Genomic DNA, 13,750 nt, shown 5'->3' on the forward strand with positions numbered 1-13,750 from the left:
GTGGCCCGTCCGCTCGCCTGCTCGGCAACGCTCCGACGAAAAGTGTCCGTCCACGATCCGGTGAATCTCCGCTTTTCGGCCGGCGGTCTTCCCCGGGAACAATCAGCGCTTCGATTTGCCCCCGACGCTCGCGATGCTCGTTAATCGAGAGTTAGAATCGGCGAGGAGTCCGGTTGACGCATGAGAATATAGAACGTAGTAGTTTCTCGTCTTCGGAATACTCGTTTGCACCGTGCCGACGCAATTGTTCCAATGTAAATGACATACTTTTAGCAATATTCCTACCGATGGTGTTTTTCGACACCTAAGATTTTAATTGAAGGTTATTTTCCTAGTTTAGTCGTGTTTTCAAGTGAAACTTACGACTGTTCCAAGAACGATTATACCATTGACTGCACGAAATGTCCGAAAGTAAGGAAAAATGACTGAACTGGGAAAATAGTTTCAAGTTGAAATTTCACGTGCTCGACGCCTTAAATAGTGTGAATGATGGTTTATTCTTAGATGTTTCTTTATGGAAAAAGGCATTGCGCGTATATTCGTCATTGATAAGAATATACTTACAGTAATGCGTCTCCTATTCAAGATAACTACCCGACGATCGCTCCGATCGTAATACCGGTTTTCATTTCTCTTGTCCCGCCCGCTCGTTTCTATTCTTCGGAGAAATCGCGGGAGATCGAATCGGATACATTGTCCAATGGGTAGCCAGGGATTTTTCAAGGAACCGTGAACGACTCGATATTCCCGGCGGGCGGTCGGGTTCCCGAAGTTTGGCGGGCGGCTGAAAGCGAATCCATCAGCGCGGCCCGTTAAATTAACGCAATCAATCAAACGGGCGGAGCGTAACGTCGGTTGAATTCTGTTTCAGTTACCTGGAGATATACAACGAGAGGGTGAGGGACCTCCTGAAGCCGTCCTCGAGCGCGAGCGGATTGAGAGTTCGCGAGCATCCTCGACTCGGCCCTTACGTTCAAGGTATCGGGAATCGGAGACGCCGGCTACGGATAATTGCGATCTTCGGCGATCTCGACCGCTCCGGCCTCCTCGCCCCCCTCGCCCCCTGGCCACCGTCTCTTAAACCTTTGTAACCTCGCGAGAATTTCCTCGAGATTTTCCAGTCGATTCCTTACACCTCTCGATTCCCGATTCTCCCGTGTATCGCGGCACCCGCGCGTTTCCTCGACCCTCGCCTACCCTCGAGCTTGATAGATCGACTTCCACTTATATCCTCAATGATGTTCGACGTTTCGATTTTCCTTCGTACCTCCGTCCGAGATCAAATTCACTGATTTCTTTCGCGCCTTCTTACCCTCCGTCGTGTGCCCTCCTCGACGATTCCCGTTCACGCTGGATGCCGCGCGCCGAGATTCCGCACGGGCTCGCTTGGAAATCAACGTCAGCGATGTTTCGTATTTTGTAACTTTTCCTCGATATTCATCTTTAAGTACCTTCTATCGGTTTCCTTCGGAAATGGAATTACGATTTTTGAGAATCGCCTTTCTCGGGGGACGGGAAACTTGGAGATAAAGTGGGGATATTTCAACCCTTGCACTGTGATTTATTTCTTAACCCCTTGCACTCGGATGTTTCTTGCTAGAAATATTTAACATTTCTTTACGAAGACGATGTTCTTTGAGACTAATTCGAAGAGAAATCATCAGTATATTGAGGAACAAAGCTGTTTTATTCCAATGTTTCGCGTATCGAGGCGTTATACAAAGTTTAACATTAAATCTCACATTCTGTAGTTTTACTGTGTCGAATCAAGTGGTGACTCAGAGTCACCTCTCGAGTGCAAAGGGTTAACACTTACGGAAGCCGGTGTGGCGGATATCGAATTTTTCGGAGATTGTTCTTTATCTACTCACGTCGATTTTACGTGCATGCAACACATTATAATTCTCTATTCTTGAAACTCTAATTTCTGTGATCTACAGGAATAAACACGCAGTGTTCTGGGAACGATGGGACAGAGGGTTCAATGAATGTCTATAAATCTAGTGTCAACTATGATCGGTGTAACTACTTTGTCGTTAACGATTTATTAAGAGAAAGAACATCTTGGTGCTCACTCTATGTCCACGTTTGCTTCAAAGGTTAACGAACTCGAAAATAAAATTGCTCTCGTCGTCCATCGATTCCAGTGTGAGCAACGTGTCAAACTAAATACTTAGATTCCTCAAATTCCGTTTGAAATTATCACGAGTCCGACACAATATCGTAGGTCAAGGGGTTAATGTACGGATATACATAATATCCTTGATGTTCCCAGCGAACGAAATGTCCACGCGTCATGTTGTGTTCGTTTCGCCAGGCCTAACGCACCACGTGGCCCCCACCCTGGGTTCGTTGATGTCCTACGTGGAAGAAGGCACGAAGGCTCGGAAGACAGCGTCCACCCTGCAAAATCCGAGCAGCAGCCGCAGCCACGCTCTGCTGACGATCGCCGTGACCCCGGAATCGCCGAGCGTCGCGGTCGGCGCTTCCTCCTCCGCGCGGAGGAGCGAGGGCTTGCCGCCGCGCGGCGGCAGTAAACTTCGCTTGGTCGATCTGGCGGGCAGCGAGAACGCGGCCACGTGCGGCGGCGTGCATCGGCTGAAGGTGAGTCACCCCCTAAAAATACGATCATCTTGCCCGTGCCGGGAACAAGCCAATCGGTGGCCACTCTCGATCCCGTCGACGATCCTCTTTGCTACAACTAAATTGTAACAGGGCTCGTTGAACGATTCGTTGAGTTCCGGAGACGTTTCAGGCTGGTAGAAAATTGTTTAACCTTTTAGCTACTATAGTGGCTAAAAGTCAATATGCTGGCTTTGGTGTATGTTATTTTATGGCTACTATATGTCACTATAGTGGCTTTAGTGTATATCATTCTTTAGCTACTGTACACCACTATAGTGGCTTTCGTCTACATTATCTTTTAGCTACTATACGCCACTGTAGTGGCTTATGGTGGATATCATTTTTTAGTTACTATATGTCACTATAGTGGCTTTAGTATATATCATTTTTTAGCTACTACACGCCATTATAGTGGCTATCGTGTAAATCAATTACGTTTTTCAACGATACACCGCTATAGTAGCTTTCGTCTTCATCATATTTTAGTTATTGTACGACACTATAGTGGCTTTGTCGTATATCACTGTTTAGCTATTACACGCCACTGTAACGGCTATCGCGTGCACCATCTTCTTGAACGGTACACGACTACAGCGGCACGATTCTCTCTCCGTCATCGATAATCGCGCACGTTCTAGTCTAACCCAACGTAACCACAGTCTCAAATCGCAGTGACATTACGTTTACAATCAGACCGCGTCGAACCCGGCACATCTTCGCGGCCAGTCCTAGCTGAAAGGTTAAAAGCCTATTCATCTTGAAAACATAGAAGATATTTACTTTCCAACTTTCCGTTTCCAACGTGCTCTCGTCTCCGGGAAACAGAATTTATTTGCATTCGGCAAACAACGCGTGTAGCCGTTGTCCAAACGTAAACAAGTTGAAGTCCTCCGATATTTGCGCTCCGCGCGCGAAACAATTCCGCGTACGTTTTCGAACCGCGACGATCTAAACGAGCGAGAAACCCGAAAAATCCGCGTCTCTCGAGATTCCGCCCGATCTTCGTCGTCCGACGTTCATCGAAAATATACCTGACGGAACCGTGAAGGACAAGGTACCGTGTAATTTGCAGGAGGGTGCGAACATAAACAAGAGTCTAGTGGCCCTAGGGAACGTGATATCAGCCCTCGCGGAGAGAGGCTCGACCGGAAGCGGGCCAGGCAGGAGGTTCATCCCTTACAGAGATTCTTCGCTTACTTGGCTGCTGAAGGACGCGCTCGGCGGAAATGCCACTACCATTATGCTCGCCAGTAAGTGTCTTCCCTTTGATCTTCCCTTCTTCTGTCCTCGCCCCCTTTCCTAGCTCGTCCTCCCGCGACCGGTCGCGGCATCCCCTGCGCCATCCCCTTCACCTGTTCCATCGCGTCGCATTTATTCTTAGAAAGCGCCGTTCCCCGGCCGCGCGCCCCTCTCCCATTAAACGACGATTTACACGTGGAACGAGCGCACTTCTTTTTCTCCGTCCGCGCGCTCGGTCCCCCGTGCGTCCCCGATCCCGGTTCGAATCCGTCGTTGATCCGTTTTACGCTCGTCCCAGATTCTCCCGCGAATATCTCCGGTGAACGTATCGAAGCGGAGTCCGAATTCGCACCGTGTTCCGCTCTTCACCGTCGCTCGGTCGCGACGTTTAACGCATTTGCATCGCTGGCACGTATTTACCTTCTCGGACTATGTTCGAGTCGACAAAGAATGCCGTACTATATTTAGGGTAGCAGCCACAGGAATCGCACGCGCGCGAAATTTCAATGCGTCCGATTTCGCTGGCGCCCGCGGAGGAGCCGAGATAAAAGAAGATACTCCCGTTTCTCGTACTTAGGTTACTTCTCTGAATGACCAAGTGGTTCGTCGCGAGTACACCGTCGCGTGCACGTGCACCGGTGAACATTTTATGGGCTTGACGGTACAGCCACCTGATAGGCGGATCACGACGTATTCTTGGGATTATTAGGAAGATAAGAAATGTCTGAGAAATTATTCAAGCAACCGATTGAGCACCGCGCGAACAGATCTGAATCGACTAACCCTTAGCAGTCTATTTTATCGCAACCTCTACCTGTTTTAATAATTTTTTCTGTATTTATCTGCAGCGTCACACTTGTACCATTTAAAGGTAACATTTCAACGACTCCAAAATATTCTTGAATAAATAAATAGAGCGTCGTATTAAGCTGCAATTGAATGAACTATCTACGTGAACCTCAAAGTGAGAAACCGGGAACACTTCGGACCGCGAAGGGTTGAAGCCTCGACAGACGCATCGTTGGAGTTTCTATAGAGAAATTTTGCAAACTCAGTTTAACTCTGTAGTTGTACAATCTACGATCTACAATATAATACTGTAATCTCTAAGCTACAATTTCCGTGATCTATATAAATAAACGCCTAACTTTCTAGGAGCAGTCGGACAAAGTGTAGAATAAACGTCCGTAAATCGAGTGTTAAATACAGGCGTCTATTAAAGGAGCACAATCAAACTGCAACGATAAAAGCGCGATTCATCATGGTCCTGTACGATGCAAATGGGTTAATTCGGGAGGACGATTCAGTTTCCGGAGGCAGCGCGATGGGAGGATGCGCGGCGCCGCGGCAAAAAACATTTAAAGTCCCTTTTCCGTGCTTCCCAGCTCCGCGACGGAGCGCGTCGCTTAACTCTCTCTCTCTCTCTCTCTCTCTCTCTCTCTCCCTCTCTTTCTCTCTCTGTCTCCGGCTTTCCATAAATTCCGGTTAATTGCCGGAGGAGAATTATTATCGCGAGCCTCTGATTCATGAAATTGTGCGCCCACGATACCGGGGCGCCGACTCGAGGCCGGATCGTAATTGGTTTAAATGGTTTTCCAGGCGAGCTAAGGCGCGGCCAGATTAAAATTCGATAACCGGCGCGAAAAACTGGTAGCGAACGGCATCGGTAAATACGATAATCCTCTCTCAGCTTGTGCCGCAACGTAGCCACTGACGTGTCACGTGATCACCAGGCTGGCGAAATTCGAGGGCGCAAGACTTCGCGAGTTTACGGTGTTCGTCGAGAATCAAGAGTGCTTTAGCCACAATATCGTCGTGTCGCGACGCTACGCGTTTCGTATCGTCGTCCGTGTTATTACCGGACACAAAGCAGAGTATCGTGCTACTAACACGGACCACGCAGTCGATTCTTTCTGCCGCGAGTACCGTAAACTTCGAACATTTTGCGTTCCGTCGCTCGAACGAAGCTCTCCGAACCCCGCACTGGCGTCGCACTTCCAGCGGGCAGTTGGATCTCGCCGGAGGGGCGACGGTAGATTATATTGGTAGATGAACCCGTGACTGATCGGATCGCACTGTTCGCACGTAGCGTTGATACGTTCCGGCGACGCGGCTGTAAATCGCGCGGCAACGACGTTTACTGCGGGACGTCTTTGGTGTCTTGCCTCGGAGAGAACCGCGGCAGTAAAGTTCCCCGGAACGGGTCCGGCCGTAAATCTCGTAGAATTTAAACGTAGTTAGACACCGGCACCGTAGAAAAGTACCTAGGTACACAGTGAAGTCTCTTGTTGCGTATGTATCTACCGACGGACGGGAATTGCGGTAGACGAGAAGATGAACGGGCACGCGTCGTGCCGAGCACAAAGAGCCCCGTCGGGGCCGAACAACACCCTCTCGGCAACCTAGAAATCGTGTAAATCAAGAGTCATCGAGGCGCATTCATATCCGTACCTTATCGAACCGTAAGCAACGACCGCGAGGTCGAAGCACTAGAAGACCCCGCACTAAGCGACTCCTTGTACGAACGAGAACAGCGAAACAGTAGACGCTCACGAAAAGCACCTTTACTATTTCGTTTCCAAGTAGAACAGTGCACTCGAGATTCATCATTGACGAGTTTCACGCGCGTCCCGATGAAATTCACGAATCAATCCCGTGTATCGCTTTCCACACAGTGCGGCCGAACGGCCGTTTCTTGGACGAGACTCGGTAACTTGAAAAATATGAGCGATACAAACAAATGCATCAGGTAAAAGTTGTAAGGTATGGTGGTAAACGTATGGTGCTTATATTTTTTTGATATATTACGAGGATATTATGAAGTCATTAAGATTACCGGACTAGTTAAAATTACCCGTTCCTGATCTCTCCTTCTCGCGATTATCAAACAGATGTTTCTCTGAGAAATTATTAAAGAAATCCGTTTAGCAAACAGAATTGTAAATCAACTAAAGCTCCATGCATCGAAGTTTCTATAGAGAAATTTCAAAAACTCGATTCAACTGCTCGCTGGTTCGTCAGACTACAACGAATATTTTCGCTCGGTTCAGTTTCCGTTTTCCTCTCATTTTCACGATACCATTATTCCCCGAATGAGAATCATTCCGCGCAATCCTACTTAGCGGCACGTCGGTAATCTCCAATTCTCATTATCCGAACACTCGGATTCCACGGTTTCGTCCGCAGCCGGCCGCACTGTGCGACATAAGAATTTTTGTCAAATCGCCGGCGGGAGTTCGCCGGCGCGATAACCGGGCACGCGTTTAATTCGGATTAATTCCACAGCCGGGGCTCGATGTCGGCGACGCCCTGATACATTAGGGGATATAATTAACAGAGGGACTAGAAAAACCGGCGAGCCAATTAGCGCTCGGGCCGCGGTGTCGCGGAAACGGGAAGAATTCCCGAATATTCCTGGGCCGGGACAGAACGCGTATAATTAATCGCGGCGAAATATTCCAAACCGCTGATCATCGACGGCTAATTGAATTGCTAATAGCATTCGGGTTTATTATCGGGGTCGGGGGCGGAGCGGGGGCGACGCAGGCTTGCCGGGCGAGCCGGGCGAACTGGGGAGCGTTTAATATTCACTGTCTGCGTTTATGATTGACCGCGTATGGAACATGGCGGCGGGGGAGGGGGTCGAGCTCTCGGATGGCGGGACTTTGTCGAATTAAATCAGGGCTCGAGGCGAGGCGGACGTCCTCTCGTTTCGCGGAGGATCGAGCGCGAGCGATCGTTCGGAATTTTTCCCCGACCGCGTTCTCGTGCGCGATCGCGGCCGTCCGTGACCCACCTTTTCCCACTTTCCGCGGATACGTGTCAACCCCTTCGTGCCGCGTGAACTCTGACATCGATTGTCTCGGGGACGAAGTCTCCGGCGAGTGAACGTGATTCGATGTTGACTTACTTGTGTTAGGTCGTAACGTTTGAAACGTTTTTGGGTTGGATTGGAATTAACACGAGTCCTTCGGCAATCGAGGTTTTCCATTGAAACGACGATGGAATTTTAGAAAATTTTCTAGTAAGTTTGTAGTGTTTCAATTCGATTTTTCTACACGTCTGGCTTTCCAGTGTTAGTCTCTTCAATGTCCTCGATGATTCCTAAAGGTTTTCCTCGAGGAAGCGACAGAAACGTTTGAGAAATGTGAAAATCCGCCGGTGATGGATAAATATCAAGTTAAATATCAAAGGGGTAGAGTACTCAATCGAAATCGGACGTTTCATATGTTACGATCTAGTAGTAATAGACTTTCGAGCCGATGAAAGTGATAGACGTTCGCTCCCTCGATTTCGCGGCGAGTCGAACGGGTTCCGTTAATTGCCACGCGTCGACTGCAACCGTTGTTTCCCGATTTTTAGCCATATCGCCCGCAAGCGGAAGTTACAACGAGACCGCACACACTCTGCGATTCGCGCAAAGGGCGCAGAGCGTTGTCAACCGTCCGGTGGTCAACGAGGATCCGGTAGCGAGGCTGATACGCGAACTGAGGGCAGAGGTGGCGAGGCTGTCATCGTTGTTGTTGGAAAAGGTGAGCTCGATCGATCTTTCGACCCTTTGCACGTGAACGTCGACATCCCGGGGAGTCTGAAATGTTCATATCTGGAATACCAAGTCACAAACGAATCGCTTAATTACTTAAACAGCAATAATACGTAGTTTCCTCTTGTTCTATTAGTTAAGCGACCGGTGTGGAACTTAGCTTTATCCGAGGGTTTTGTATATTTCAAAGAATCTCCGTCCAGGAAGGGTTAAAGCAAAGAGAAAAAGAAACTTGCGTTGCGATTCACGCGTAAGTCGTGTATTTAGAATTGTCATTCATATTTTTCTCAGTTTTCTAACGAGTCGCTTAGACGCCAATGCGGTAGTCCGGAAAGCAGAGACCGAGGAAATTCACGTTTTGAAATGATCGTACAACATATTCAGAAGCTATAAGAAGTTTCTAGGTCTCCTTGATCTCTAAAAACCGAAAACGAGTGAATTCTTGAATAACTGCAAAGAATGTTATTTATTCTATTAAAATTGACAGGGATCAGATATCAAAGAATCGACTCAACATTACCCAACTCCTATAAAGATCGTTGTAACATTCAATGACGCAATGGATATCATCGTTCCGCATGGAAAATAATGTAACATTAATGGCTTTCGAATATAAACTGCTCCATATAGTCTTGAACGCATATTAATATTGTAATGCCGTACGAAAAACCGGTCTCGCGAGCAATTAGCGTCCGCAGTCATAATAATCAGGTAATAAGCAGTCATTATCCTCATTGTTGCATGAATTCATACAAGGTTTCGCTCCCGCGATACTCCGGCGGGTACCAGCCGAACGGACCGGTATCCGGAAAATCGTAGAAAATCATTATCCCGTATCGAGCACGCTCGCGTCGAGTGCTCGCGATAAACAAGCCGCGACAATGGCACTTTTCGCGCGCGGACGTTAACAAACACGGGCGGGAGGGTAGGAGGCGTTACATCGCGTCGACGGTACAAACGGAAAAATAAATTAGCAAACACTCCGCGGAACGTCCCGGCGATTCACCGGGTAAATTGGGCGGCGTCTATTTATAATCGGGGCTGATTTGCTATCGACCGATTACAAAATCCCGCGGCCGTCCTAGAACGAATCGCCCCCGACCCCGAAAATTCGGCGCTCGCCGCGCGTTTCGAGGCTCGGCCGGGCGTGGATAAATCGCGCGAGTTTATTATCGGTGCCTCCGCGGTATAAACTCGCGCCGAAACGTCATTACGCAAATGAAATGCATGGATCGTTTATTTGATGTTCATTGAGCGACCGACCGTCGGGTTCCGGGCTGAGGATCGCTCGCCGAACGAACGAACGAGCGGACGAACCGAACGACTGCTGATAAAATACAGTTCACAGGTGCGTCCGTTTAATGAGCGATCCGCATTACCATCCCGCGGCGAAGGCGGGTATCACGGTGTCCTTCGGACGCCACGCGCATTACGTAATCGGCCATTAACTAGCCCGCTCGAATTCCCCTTTGTGATATTATCACGGCGAACAATTTTCACGTATCGTTTCCACTTCTCCGGCCAATCGGCTCGACAGCCTTCTCACGCGAGGCGCGAGGTATCGGACCAACTTCATCTCTCGAATCGCTAATTGATTGCTCTAACGAACTCGCCGAGGATTTCGGTTAACGAAGATCGGAATTCCGTCGGCTGTGGAAGGAATTCTACGCCGTTTACGTCGATGTTTTACCCAAGAAATTTTGTTGCTCTTATTTTCGAATAGCTTGTCCGACTAATCGATCGCATTTTTGTTTCTTAGAACATAGAGCCGAACAAAGCTCTGTGCTCCTGCGGGAAGAATCAGGATCAAGGGAAGAGCGTTCACGACGTTTCGGAGAGTGCGACGATAGGGGAAACTGTGCCGATCGAACGGTCCGAGGAGTTGAATATCGAGTCGAACGCTAAAGGACAAGCGGAGTCGAAAACGGAGGAGCAGCAGTTGCCTAAGAGCGTTACTCCCCTGCGGAGATCCACGTCCACGGAGAGCCTCGCGATCATAGATCCCGGCTCGTCGCTGAAGAGGTTCGGCTCGTACGAGTTCCTCGGGTCGAAGGATCGCCTCGGGGGCGGCTACAACCGCGCCAAAGTGACGGAGCTGAACGACGAGGAGGACGAGGTCAACGAGATCCACGAGTCCGTGTTCGTGGACATCCCGACGCTGGTCGCGGTTTTGATCAAGCCGGACGACAGTCTGCAAGAGTCCTCCGCGCAGATCGAGGAAATTTGCTCCGACGAGGCGGTCGAGGACGGCATCGACGTCGAGTTCATCGATACCGGGAACGATCGCGAGCCGTTCGAGGACGCGGACAAACCGGAGAGCATCGACCACGACGAGAGGAGCAGCTCGGTGAACTCGTGTCACGCCTCCGGAGACTACGAGATAGACGTCTATCGGACCTCCAGCTTCTCCCGCGTCAAGTCCGCCTCGAAATTGAACGAGAAGCCCAAGTTCAGGAAGCAGGACTCGGTGGACCTGCTGTCGGTGTCTCTGCCGACGAACATTCATACGTCGAAGAAGTTCGGTTCGGTGGAGACGATCCATAAGAAGAAGGAACCGGTGTTCTCGTTGGAAAGGTCGCACACCAACTTGGAGAGGCGATCGGCGGTGCCGGAGAGGGCCAAGAAGTTGAACAACATACGGGAGATCGAGGATCAGAAGATCGTCAACAAGAATCTTTGGGGCAAGGAGCTGTTGCAGCGGAAAGGTAGCAACGATTCCGACAAGAGTCTGAAGGAGTCGAGCAACCAGATCGTCGCGAAAGGGAAGGGTCACGCGAGGAAGCCGAGTCTGGAGTGCTTGAAGAGGAAGACCAGCAAGGACAGCAGTTCCAGCAGCTCGAAGGACGAGCAGATCTTGATCTCCAGCCTGACGAGGGAGAAACTTCTGCACCGGAAGGATTCGATCGACCAAGAGTCGTCCTCTTCGAAGACTCACACGCCCATTCAGCGCGCCAAGCGAGCGGAGATCGTGGCGGCTGTCACGGAGAGATTGTACTCCGCTAAAAAGCCACCGGACGATGCTTCGGGCGTCCGGTCCCCTCCGGAAGGAACGGAAGTGAAGTCTCTCGCGAGGATGAAGCTGCAGGAGATCTCGAGGAAGATGCTGGGCAAACGGAGGCGCGTCTGCGTGGACACGCAGACCGAGTGTTCGAGGACCGTTCGCATGAGGGACACCGCGTCGCTGACGGAGACGCCCGAGATTAATCGGCAGGACGTCGCGGTGCTGACGGAGGACCACGAGGGCTGCGAGATCGTCACCGATAAGAAACCCGTCCTTCGCGTGAAGGAGATGTCGACGCTAACCGACAAGCCCAGAACGGACATCGTCAGGTGCAAGGATGTGGCCAGTTTGGTGAACGATCTGGACGAGTTCGAGTACGACATCCACTCTCCGAGAAACGACTCCGGGATTCTGTCGGACGACACGCAGAATTACGCCGAGAGCAACTTGTCCAGCACGGAGGTCTCCGACGTGTGTCCGATGTCCGGCCGGGGGATACCGCACGCGGACAGCTCGACGAATACCCTTTATTCCTCTTGTAGAAGCTTCGCGGTTCAAACTCCGAGGTCCAGCCTCTCGGATCAGCGCAGGATAGAGAGCAAAGCTCCGGCGTGCCTGCGACAGTGCTGCAACCCCGAGCCTGGGAACCTCTCTTCCATAGGCAGCGCCGAGAAAAGCGTGATCTCCATATCTCTGCCAGACACGATCAGCATCACGATCGAAAGCACCAACGTCTTAGAGTCCAGGATCGCCGTGCTGGACAACACGGACCAAGAGAGGAAGTCCAGGACGAGGGACGGCGAGGTTCAGACCGACGAGACGAAGGATCCTCGCGGCGAGGCGGACCGTTTCAAGGACGAGAGTAGATCGACGCTCGGCCAGCCGGATGCCAGGGTCTTCCGGATCGAGAACATCTTTCAGGACCCCAACAGCGTGTCCAGGAGGACCGACGTGGCCGTGGACGGGGCGCGGATGAGGAAATCCATTACCTTCAGGAATTCCCTGGGGACCTCGTACGTGTCGCAGTCCAGGGAGAACGATGCCGTCGATTTGGAGAGTAACGGGAAGGGATTCATCAGGGACGGTTTAATCACGGAGGCGTTCATCACGAAGAAGCGCAGCTTCGGGAAAGGATTCGACAGAGTTGTTCACGAGGATTCGTGGCGAAAGTGGCCCGCCCCGGAGCAAGCGAGTAAAATTCCTCCGGTCGCTTACGACGAGGGGCTGCTGTCCCCTTCGTGGCAGTCGCAGACCGAGCTTCCGGCGCCCGGGCTGATTTTATCTTGCTCGAGTTGCGCGCCGTCGGCGGACCAGGCCTCCGCGTTCAGGCGATCGAAGGTAGACTCCGGCAGAGCCAGCGGGACGTTCGAGTCGAAAGCTTTTCCTTCGTCCGCTACGGCCGAAGTGAACAGCAACGTCGAGCACGATCACAGTTTCTCGGATGACAGTCTGGACTACAGTGAGAATAACATCCTGGGGCAGACGGTGCTGAAGATGGCCGACCTGGAACAGAGGGAGAGCCTCTGTCCGCCCGACGTGGTGGCGCACACGAAGAAGGACTGCCCTAAGCTTTCCAACGCCATCGAAGCGGAGAGCAACGAGAGCTCCGGGGATTTCGAGGACAGTCACGTTGAGTTCCCGAAGATGAAGCCAACGGAGGACGGCACGGAGCTCCTCCGGATACACGACTATGAGTCCCTCATCTTGGGCAGGCCTTGTTACAGCTCCGAAGACCGGAAGGAGGACACCGAGAGCTCGCTCGATCCTCTGAATAACAATGGGAAAAAGAAGGTGTCGTTTTCCAGCTCTACCGAGTTTCAGGACAAGGTGACCCCGGCAGAGCAGTCCCCTAGGCAGAGTTCGAAGGCGACTCTTAGGTCTATCATCAAGAAACGGAAGAAGAGGAACGCATCGGACCTTCCGCACGGTGTTCAGTCGTCGAACGACGAGACCGACGACTCCCAGCAAGAGGAGAAGGGCGTTTCAGGGATGGAGAGCAACTGTAAGAGGCAGGTGCTCGCGGACAACACCGAGGAAACGTCGAAGGAAGATGTACATCCGGACTTGAAGACAGACTCGACGCAGAATCACAAGAAGGTGAAGTTCTTCAAGATAGACGCGCCGAAGGCCGCCTGCAACGAGTCCGACAGCTGCGAGAACCCGGAGGACGACGAGGAGGGCGTCCCGCGCGATCGCGTGGCGAAGGATATCCTCGAGGAGTATTTCAGCGAGGCGGTGACGTTCATGAGGAACCTGAACTCCATCAATCGGTACGCGAACGCCGCGAGTGTCCTCGACAGGTGAGAGTTCTCTAGAAACAAGCTTCCATCGGGCGTTTAATA

General features: G+C 51.1%; 1 protein-coding gene across 4 annotated transcripts in view; it reads left to right on the forward strand.

The window, feature by feature from the left end:
• Positions 1-13,750, forward strand: part of LOC116423830 (uncharacterized) — a 36,802-nt gene that overhangs the window by 20,470 nt on the left and 2,582 nt on the right. For 3 of the 4 annotated variants that reach the window (XM_076369837.1, XM_076369839.1, XM_076369838.1), the window contains 5 exons: positions 872-978; positions 2,318-2,604; positions 3,698-3,875; positions 8,227-8,396; positions 10,167-13,708. In XM_076369837.1, the coding sequence (XP_076225952.1) occupies positions 872-978; positions 2,318-2,604; positions 3,698-3,875; positions 8,227-8,396; positions 10,167-13,708 (4,284 nt within the window). Of the gene's footprint in view, positions 1-871; positions 979-2,317; positions 2,605-3,697; positions 3,876-8,226; positions 8,397-10,166; positions 13,709-13,750 lie in introns of those variants that run through there. The other variant, XM_076369840.1, reaches the window with a different exon arrangement.

The sequence above is a fragment of the Nomia melanderi genome, chromosome 8 (genome assembly GCF_051020985.1).
Source record: "Nomia melanderi isolate GNS246 chromosome 8, iyNomMela1, whole genome shotgun sequence".
Lineage (NCBI taxonomy): Eukaryota > Metazoa > Arthropoda > Insecta > Hymenoptera > Halictidae > Nomia > Nomia melanderi.